The following is a 9,664-nucleotide window of genomic DNA, read 5'->3' as shown; positions in this document are numbered from 1 at the left end:
GTGTGTGTGTGTGTGTGTGTGTGTGTGCGCGTGTGTGTGTATGTGTGTGTGTGTGTGCACGCGCGCACGCGTGCGTGTACCAGGGAAGACAATTTAGTTTGACCGCTATGGGTCTCAACAGCCTGACGCCAGGGCAAGCAGCACGTGGGGGCAAGATCAAGGCGCGTCGCGTTGCAGCCGGGTCTGCACGATGGCATGGGCAGCCTCGCTCACATACAGAGACGGTACTTCCAACGGGCTCACCGCCGTTGCCCTGCCAGAATGAGCGCTTGAGCTGCCAGGTGCGATTCGCCACGTCAAGGGTCACCATTGTCATCGCTTTTTGGCTGACACCGTTGCGGTCGTCAAACTGGCCGCCCACCATGATTATCCTGTCATCGCCCCAGGGCGCAAGCTGCTGCCGGTACCGGCTGGTGTTCAGCTGGGCGTCCGGCACCGTCGGCAGCGTACGCGGTGCGAGGGTCCCGAGGTCAACGGCCTCGAGGAAGCTGCCGCTAGGAGGGTACGTGGGGTTGTTTGCGTCAAGGCCGCCGCTGTAGTAGGCTGTGTTGTTGATCACGGCGGCCCCAAACATGAAGCGGGCCTTGAGGGAGCAAAGCGGGTCCCGGAGGTCGCAGGCGACCCTGGGGGTGCGGGCCTGCGCGTAGCCGGCCTGCGGCGCAGCAACGAAGCGAACGAGGGGCCGCCAGGTGACGAGCGGGCAGCGAGCAGTGGGTGACAGGCGCGGGTGGACATTGCCTTGTCAGGGAGTGGCCCCGGTAGCACAGACCGTTCGGGGCACCAGCGCGCATGGCAGGTGTGGTGGCAGCTGCAGGCCACAGATACCCTGCAGCTGCTACGCTGCTGTCTCTTCCACGTACCAATCCACATAATAGGAGCGCTATGACCAGAGGGCAGCGCCTAGGGGGGCCCGCGGGCCCCTCATGGCCGTCCTGCATGCGTTCTCTGCGAGCCCCTTGAAATGGCCTCCAGTGATAACAAGATGCGCCAGCCGTGCCAGACTCAAGTTAATGGTGTGCTGCACGGGGTGGCACGCGGGCTTGACTTGTCACTCTACTAGACCGCTCTGGTGACGGTGTGTGTTTCAGGCGGCTTCTGCAGCGTGACAACTGTTATGTAAGGATCACAATGTAGCATACTGCTCGGACAAGACATCCGGCATATACCCCTGGGTGGTCATTTTGCACCGCGTTGGGTGGAAGCGACCCCGATTGAGGCTCGACGCCCAGCGCTCGGGAGCCGTCATTCGCTAGCGCGGTGCTTCAGGGCGTTGGATCGACCACCGGGCTAATCTGTTGGGCGGCAGGCTCCTGGCGCACCGCTGCACCCCGACAAACATTGACCGCCTGGGCGCACGCGCGAGCGCGCATCGCGTCTAGCCATGGACAGGCCCGGTTTGCGAGGCCCGCTGGCGCTGGCTGCTGCGTACATCTCCAAGGCGCCCATGGGGTCGCTGATCAAGCGCCCCCAGAGGCCCAACACAATCAACGCCAACAGCAGGCCGCCACCGAGCAGCCACTGCAGAAGGCGACTTGCGGCGCTCGCGGCGGCACGGCACACCCTGCAGGAACAGAGACCAAGTGCAGGGGCGTGCTGGGCGATGCGGCGGCGATGGCCCGCGGCACATCGGCGTCGAGCGCACGCCCGCTGACGCAGCAAGGCGTCGGCGGGCAAGCCAAGCCTGGGAGCGCCGCGGGCGGCCTGTAGGTGGGCACGGCAGGCCTCATGGCAGCCGTGCAGGTCCGGCTCCTTTCTTGACTTTGGTCCCATGTGCAGAGCCTGCCTTGGCGCCACGCTCGCACCGCTGCTGGCTGAAGTAGCCCTGCATCTGCGGCTTGCAACTCTTACCGTCAGGCCCACTTACCCTGTCAGGTGCTAGACCACAACTACTTCCTGAGCCCGCTGCGGCTGACGTGCCAGGAGATCATACATGTGACGCACAAGCTGCAGGTGTGGCGCACACTCGCGTGCACGGTGAGCTCCCGTCGTCAGCGCAGGCAGGGGGTGGTCCGCCGCGCCCAGCGGCGGCGCGGTGCTTGCCGTACTTGCAGTCGCGCTGTGGGCGTGAAGCGCAGGCAACCTTCTCTTCCAGCATGAAGCACATGCTTCTCATGCATCTGTGTGTGATGGCATGCTAGGGCGACTGCACTTGGATTGGTGCGCGTACGTGGCCCACGCAACCACGTTTGCCGCTGCGGGACGATGTTGAGGGGCTGCAGAAGCGCCAGGCAGCGCCGCCCCTCGAGAACTTGCGGGCCGGGGAGCAGCAGCGCAGGTCCACACGCTGCAGGATTTGCTGGCGGATTAAAATATTGTGCTGAACAAGGCAGGGCTCAGGGCTGAGGTTTGCCCAATCGTAAGGTCCAGAGTTTTGCATGTGGATATGTGTGTTTGTGCATGAGTGTGTTGCGTTGCACCATGGGCCCGCTGGCTGGCAGTGGCGAGGAGAGAGAGAGAGAGAGAGAGAGAGAGAGAGAGAGAGAGAGAGAGACTACAAAGACGCCTCATTCACTTGATGTCATGCCATTCAGGTGAGGCGGGACAACACTGCAGCTGAGCTGGATTGGTTTGTCGCTGTGCACAAGTATCCTCCAGAACCGGAGGCGCGGCAGCAGCAGGCCGGCGCGGCAGGCGGCGGCGGCGGCGATGGCGGTGGCGTCCGACAGCAACAGTTGCTTTGGACGCGCACGCAAGGCGATGAGGGTGTGTTCATTGTGCCAGGGGGGAAGCGAGCAGTGTATCTGCTCCTGCACACCTTGTACCGCTGCAAATGCAAATGTTGGGCCACGACAGCGAGTTGTTGCCCCACACGCGGCGTGTTTACGGCGCCCTTGTCACCATTCAAGCCTCTCACTCAATTACCACATAATCTGCAGCAACAAGTTTCAACAGCCCTCCGTTAATCAAAGGTAAATGACGGCCTTCATGGACGCCTCCCGTGCGCGCCATGAAGGCATGCGCCGCGAGCTAGCAAAGTGTCGCGACGCGGCGGGGGCGGCACTTCAGCGGCAGGCAAGCCAGCTGCCGGCGGGCGGCGGCACGGGCGCGCCCCGGGCGCAAGCGGGCCAGATTTGTTGCCTCTCTGCGTGTGGTGTTCTGTGGTCGTGCGGCTTGCGAGGCGCAGCTGGTGGCCAGCGGCTGACCCAGCCGCCGATCCACTGCCTGCAGGCCGCCTGTCCAGAGCGGCAGCACACGCCGCCGAACGCGCCAGCGAGCGCGGAGGTTGCGGCGCGCGACACTGAGCTGGCAATGGTCCAGGGCTTGGGGTCAAGATCACCAAGGAGCTGGGCCCCTTGAAATGGCATTTTCTGAGGCCAAAGCCGGGCGGCTGTCCAACGTCGGCGCGGCACGCGCGGCGGCCGAGGCCCGGCAGGCCGAGCTGGAGGCCACAAGGAAGAACTGGCCAGGAGCAGGGCACACGGCCGACGGATGTGTGTGCTGGTTTGGGTGTGCGTGCTTCGCGCCCACGAGCGCTTCCAGTGACACTGCGCTGCCGCTTTTGTATGTTGTGGTATTCTTGGCTGTACTGTTGTGTGGCCTGATGTGGATGGGCAGAGCCCGTTGCTTGGCTTCTGCTAGCCTTAGCACCGGTACTCACTCGGCACTCCTCGCCTCGCCCCTTTACATGATGCAAATGGGGACTCTGCTGCCTGTCAAATAAATGCGCCTGATTCAGCGACTCTGTTCATTAGATTTCTTTCAGTCCTTTCTGTCACGTTGTCTGTGCCCGGCCACCTGGGTGTGTGTACACACAGTCTGCGTGATACCATATGTATCATAAAAAGCAGTCATTGAAAGGTGGCCACACCCCTCCCATCACAAAGCAGAGCTGGCTCAACTGCTGCAAGGACCTCACACAACTTTGGTGGCGATAGCACATGCTGCGTTCTGCACCTGATGCACTTGTATGCAACACCTGTCATGCCTGGCTTTTCCTCGCTTGTTGTGAAGCGGCAGGGAGATCAACAGATGTGTCCATCATGCAGTTTGCGCATCGGCGTAATCCGTCGGGTCTGGTAACCCCATCTAAGTGCGAGTTATTCTTTCAAGTAAACAAGGCTGTCAAAAACGACGTGACCGCTGTTACAGCGTTCGTAGAGTGTGTGTGTGTGTGCTCAGAGCGATGGTGTGACCTCTCCATGCTGTCACGCAGAGTGATGTCGAGGTGCGCGACCTGCCGCAACTGACGATGTCTCTATGTGAACATTGGCCAACCAAGCCAAGCACTCTGCTGCCCTCATTTTTGAGTGTCGCGGCCCGTGGACCTTGAACACGTGACCCCCCCACATGCCCGATTATCGGACACTTGTGAGGGCAACTTTGCAGTTGGCCGCTCAGAGTGGTGGACTGGGGTCTTGTCAAATGGGCCCTGCCTGCAAGGGATTCATGTGCACGCCGCCTGACGCAAGCGCGTTCATTTCCGCCAGCCTCTTTTGCGATTGCATCTGGTCGTAGATTCCGAGCTCCTTGGTGACCGCGCCCTGGAAGACTAGCAGAATAAGGAAGAAGAGCATGAACAGCGCAGCCACCACGTAGGAGAAGCCATAACACGCCTGGAAAGCGCCTGTCGCCAGCTGGGTCCAGTTCTCAGCTGGAGAGGGGGGGATGTGAATAGCAGGGTGGCATATAAAGATGATAGCCGCTGGTCTGTTAAAGAGTGGCATTGTGTTCCCGACCAGCGCACTTGGGCTAGGTAAGGGGGTGTACCCCTGGCCCCCCTCGCAATGCATCCCTTCTGTCTTCGCGCCCTTTGCCCTCCCAGCTGTGGCTCTCAGACCACCCTGTCTCCCCGGCCACTCACTCTTCTCCAGCTCCGTGGTGACAACATCCTTGAAGCCCTCCAGGATCAGGCCGCACATCAGGGTGAAGAATGACATCACAAAAGCCCAGGCCACCACTGTCGGGGAAGGACGCCAGTAAGGTGCGGCATCCTTCAAGCGCTGATCCATGTTCAGTGCACAACGCGCAGCAGCTTAGGTCTGCCAGGATGGCGCCCCGCCCACACCCTGCCCCTTTGCATGGCACAGCAGCCACACAACAATCAGATGCTCGGCAACCACATTCACCGCCCCAACCGCTCACCAAAGCCGTAGCCAAAGCCTGGGCCTGTGCGCGCCATTGACCGCCTGCGACCCAGCAGCAGGTAAATAGCGTTCAGCGCTCCAACAAGCAAGTGGAATCCGCTGCCCCACAACACCACTTCTTTTGCACACTTGGCCGTTTTGGAGTGCTACAGAAAAGCTGTGTTAAGCAACACTTGATGCTGCGCTTGAGGCAATATGCAACTGCCATGCAGCTGCTAACGATCCCCCCTGCCGGCCACACCGTACCTGACGAGCACGAGGCAGCTGAGCACGTTGAAGAGCACCACCATCAGTCCCCCAAGCGCACACGCTGCAATGGGCGCCCTCCAGATGTTGTTGCTGACAAATGCTCTGGCTGTCTGGCTGACGTCCTTCCACCCGTTCTCAATGTGAAGGTTGCCTGATGCCTGGTCACACGTGCGCCGGATTTGCATGGACACAGTGCTTGGGTGCATGCAGTGTGTACACCCGCACGGTAGTATGTATGGTGATAGCAGGGTGCAAATGTAGTGCGCCGCACTCGCCGCCCAGGCACAAATCGACATGCCCCACATGCGCCGCAGCGGCGCTGCTGTTGCCGCTCGGTTCACTGGCTGCCATGCTCACCCGCGAGAGGTTGTCCGCGGTTGCCCAGCACATGATGACATAAACGGCGTCAACAAGCTGCGAGTACGTTTGATAGGCACAGCCCTCTGGTCAACATTTTGAAGCCCGATCGCGCTTGAGATGCGCTCGACAGCACCGTCCTCTCACGAGATTGAGCGTCCAGAAAGCCCATAGGACCGTTCTTTTCGCCTCCCCCGTCGACATATTTGTTCGCCGGTCGAGGCCCGAGCTGTTTTTGATAGGCTGTTGCTGACGCAGGGCTGGCACGCCGAGGTTGTTTCAATAGTGATAACGAAAAAGATGACTTCGCATACGTTCTGCCCGCGCTGGAGTCTTTGCAAGCCATGACGGCAACATCGGCGCGCACAGCGGCTGCTGCACGTGCAGCTGCGGGTGTTGCGTGCTGGCTGACGCGGGCCCTTGACGTGCATGTGGTGATTTTTGCGGTCGTGCCCGTGCATGAAAAATCATCCAGCACTTTGCTAAGCACCATTTCGCATGTTTACCACGTATAATAAGGAATGGGCCGAAGCACGGCCTCACATATGCCCATGGACTGACCCGTCCTTAAAGCAAAGGCCGTCAGCTGCCCTGAAAGCAGTGCACTTCAGAGTAAGGGCCGTCAGGCATTCTTGCGGCCTGTCTGACAGCCGCAGCCGCGTCCAGACCAAGGCCTGCTGGAAAAACACGAGAACATTTTACACAAACAGCCATATATGATGCCGCAGCCAGACACCGGCTTCAAAGAGCAAAGCCGGCTGCACTTATGATGCCGCAACAGTGTACATCCACAGCAGCCTGCACCGCCTGCGCCCCTGAGGGCGATGGTGGTACGGCCTACTCATGGTGAACCACACACCCACCACCAGAATGGCACTGTGCTGGATACATGCACATCAGTGATGCCACAGGGGTTTGAACCCGGTAGAAGGCACTGCATGATGTTGGTGCCTTGCTGGAGTGACCCAATCTTGGGCTGTCCTCAAGAGACACGCAGCTGCGTGCAGTGTGAAGACTGCGCAGCAGGTTGGGCATCACACGCCACTGGCAGGCAGAGCCGCCAAACGTGCAGCACACCAAATGACAAAAGAGCTGACATGTGCAGGGGCATGCGAGGCCAGTAGGCGGGCTCTCGATTGCTACCCCGTCCAAATCAATTCCAGCCTGTTTCAAACAACCAAACACATGCGCACACATCGCGGCGTCATGTAAAGGCTTCGGATGCGTCCAGCTCCCAGTGTGATGATGGCCTCTGCATTGCAGTTTCTCGGCCCTCATGGGTGTGTGAGCGAGCACCCAGAGCGCGATGCAGTGATTGTCAGCCTTGACAGCCAGAGAAGAGCGGGTTCACTCGCCCCAGATACTGTCAGCGTCGCATCAAGGGCGCACACCCAGCGCGGGTGTTGGGCCTCGCCGCGGGTGCAACCCACCACCCGCCACCAGCAGGAGGTGTACGGCTCGCAGGGCTGTGCGATATATACACGCGACAGCACGCAACCCTGCACAGCCATCATCCGCCTTGTGCTGGCTGCGCCAGACACACCAGCTTCAGCAGAGCCGAGCGAGCAAGGCCATCTGCACGGCCGGGCGAGTGTGCCTGACAGCCGCACAAGCGGGGCAGGGGCCCCACGGCCTCCTCACAACCGATTGCGTCTTGCCACATCAGCGGCGTGCGGGCAGGGGCTCTGCGCCGGTTGATGCGCGCGGTACCTCCCCTCCGGGCAGGTCCTGCAGGTCGTAGATGCCCCCCTTGACGGCGCTGCCCGGCAGCTGCCGCCCGGGGCCCCTGGTGCGGGTGATGTAGCGGTCCACGGCCGCGGCCGCGTCGCGGCCCTCGCGGATGGCCCACACCACGAGGCTCTGCCCACGGCGGCAGTCGCCAGCCGCAAATACTCCCGGCACCGTGGTGGCAAAGTCTCCCCAGGTCGCCTGGGATTGTGGTGGTGTGAGAACGTGAGCAGAGAGGAGCCGGCGGAGTCAGAACGTTTATCTGAAAGGCACACCTGGTGAGGGCAGCAACCCACATGTCCCTTAGTCCTGAAGCTACCCAGCCAGAACCCGGCCAAGCCCCTCACACGCCTCAGCAATCATGACGTTTGCTCGTGCTGCACCTCCTCCTCCCCCTAAACACACCTTGAAGTTTGACCTCTCGTCTTGCTCCAGGCCCAGTGCCTGCGCGAGCTTCTCCTCGGGGCCCAGGAAGCCCATGGCCAGTAGCACGAGGTCCGCCTCCAGCAGCTGGCGGGAAGAAACGAGGGGGGAGAACGCACGCATTGCATGGAGAATGTGCCAGCGGTTGGTGCAGGATCGCAGGCTTTGGGGTGCAAGGCTGCAGTGCATTAATCTAGCAAGCCAATGCTACAAGCACAGCAACCGCCTGTACCTGCCATGCTTGCCTCATAATTCAGACCAATTGCCGCCTCCTTGACACCCTGCCTTTTGGCTGCCGCATCCATGCACACACAGTAACACACGCGTCACTCCCTCCCACCTGGTTGCTGTTGGGCACCTCCACCAGCTTCTTGCGGCCGGGGTTGGCGGGGTCCTCCTCGAACCGCACGTCCACAATCTCCACGCCGCGCACCTTGCCGTCAGGGCCACCCACGAACCGCTTGGTCATGACGCCGTAGCGGCGCGGGTCGCTGCCGTACACGGTGGCGGCCTCGGCGTGGCCGTAGTCCACTCGGAAGATGCGGGGCCACTGGGGCCAGGGGTTGTCCGCGCCGCGCGTCGACGGGGGCTTGCCCATCAGCTGAGGGGGTCACAAGGGAGGTGTGGGGAGACAAAAACCCAGAAGTCAGCGTGAGGGTCCTAGGTTAAGGGGACAGCAGGCAGGGAGACACCACGACACTTGCGGTGCCCACAACTCCGCTGACCTGCCCCAGGCGCATTCCCCGCGCCGCACCTCCAGGTTGATGACGCGGGAGGCACCGTGGCGCACGCTGGTGCCGATGCAGTCCGTGCCGGTGTCGCCGCCGCCGATGACGATGACCTTCTTGCCCGCAGCGCTGATGTACTTGCCGTCCTTCAGGCCACTGTGGAAGGCAAGGGATTGAGGGTGATAGTTGATGGAGGGGTTCACAGGAGAAATGAGAGGTGGGCAGCCAGAACAATGCCACAGGTCCCGGCTGTGCATCAACAGATGCCGAGCAGTTTGGTGAGATGCAACCTGAGGCGAATCCTCCACACCTGAACGCATCCAGAACCTCGCACGCCAAGACCAACCATCCTGCACAAGGCACAGCCCCATCCCCCCACCTGTCCAGCAGTGACTTGGTGTTGGCCGTGAGGAACTCCATGGCAAAGTGGATGCCCTGGAGGTCACGCCCGGGGGCCGGCAGGTCGCGCGGCTTGGTGGCGCCCGCGGCCAGCACCACGGCGTCGTGGCCGCCCACCAGGCTCTCCACCGGCACGTCAGTGCCAACGGCCGCGTTGACCACAAACTTGACGCCCTGAGGGGGGGAAGTCACGGGCGTAAAGAGGGGGCACGGTGAGCCCACAGCGGGAGAGCCACGTGTGGTAGGCGCACCACGCTCATGTGCACGGGGCTTCGCTTGAGGGGTGGTCATGAGGCGGCAGCCTGCACCCCAGCAATGATCCCATGAGCCCCGTTACTCTCTCTCCCCCTGGCCCATCAGCCCCACCTCTGCGGCCATGAGGTCCACGCGGCGCTGCACCACGTCGATCTTGTCGGTCTTCATGTTGGGCACACCGTACATCATCAGACCACCAATCCTGCTCGGGTGGGTGGGTGGAGTCGGAGGTGAGTTTGAGGCGGTGATGAGCGCAGGGGATGATCGCGGCCAGCATGCAGATCGTCATCATGGAGCCAAGCACTTCAGGTAGGCCTCAAAAGCTGACGGAGCTTTCACACCAAGGCGCAGCCTGACAACCAGCGCCGCGCTTCAGTTGCCCTGCGCCCTCCCCAGCGCATCCCGTCCTTTCAACCCGCCCCCCCCCCCCCACACACCCCC

The 9,664-nt window shown here is 61.6% G+C and overlaps 3 protein-coding genes across 3 annotated transcripts in view; all 3 read right to left on the bottom strand.

Annotated features, from left to right (window-relative positions):
• The window catches only part of MNEG_3553 (hypothetical protein), a gene marked incomplete at both ends in the record, with an annotated part of 5,073 nt that extends 4,499 nt beyond the window's left edge, over nucleotides 1-574 (bottom strand). Inside the window, one exon of the mRNA XM_014047971.1 lies at nucleotides 244-574. Within this exon, the coding sequence (XP_013903425.1) occupies nucleotides 244-574 (331 nt within the window). The remainder of the gene's footprint in view (nucleotides 1-243) is intronic.
• A 3,784-nt stretch (nucleotides 575-4,358) lies between these two features.
• MNEG_3552 (hypothetical protein) lies at nucleotides 4,359-4,877 on the bottom strand (the record flags this gene model as incomplete). The annotated part of the gene is made up of 2 exons (XM_014047970.1): nucleotides 4,359-4,591; nucleotides 4,802-4,877. 2 exons carry the CDS (start codon nucleotides 4,875-4,877, stop codon nucleotides 4,359-4,361), a joined length of 309 nt encoding a protein of 102 aa, XP_013903424.1.
• A 2,475-nt stretch (nucleotides 4,878-7,352) lies between these two features.
• The window catches only part of MNEG_3551 (glutamate synthase (NADPH/NADH)), a gene marked incomplete at both ends in the record, with an annotated part of 10,513 nt that continues 8,201 nt past the window's right edge, over nucleotides 7,353-9,664 (bottom strand). The window contains 6 exons of the mRNA XM_014047969.1: nucleotides 7,353-7,619; nucleotides 7,824-7,928; nucleotides 8,182-8,442; nucleotides 8,596-8,725; nucleotides 8,949-9,142; nucleotides 9,335-9,425. Coding sequence (XP_013903423.1) covers nucleotides 7,353-7,619; nucleotides 7,824-7,928; nucleotides 8,182-8,442; nucleotides 8,596-8,725; nucleotides 8,949-9,142; nucleotides 9,335-9,425 — 1,048 coding nt within the window. The remainder of the gene's footprint in view (nucleotides 7,620-7,823; nucleotides 7,929-8,181; nucleotides 8,443-8,595; nucleotides 8,726-8,948; nucleotides 9,143-9,334; nucleotides 9,426-9,664) is intronic.

Source organism: Monoraphidium neglectum (assembly GCF_000611645.1).
Source record: "Monoraphidium neglectum strain SAG 48.87 unplaced genomic scaffold scaffold00451, whole genome shotgun sequence".
Classification (NCBI taxonomy): domain Eukaryota; kingdom Viridiplantae; phylum Chlorophyta; class Chlorophyceae; order Sphaeropleales; family Selenastraceae; genus Monoraphidium; species Monoraphidium neglectum.
This window is presented reverse-complemented; position numbering and strand designations above follow the sequence as displayed.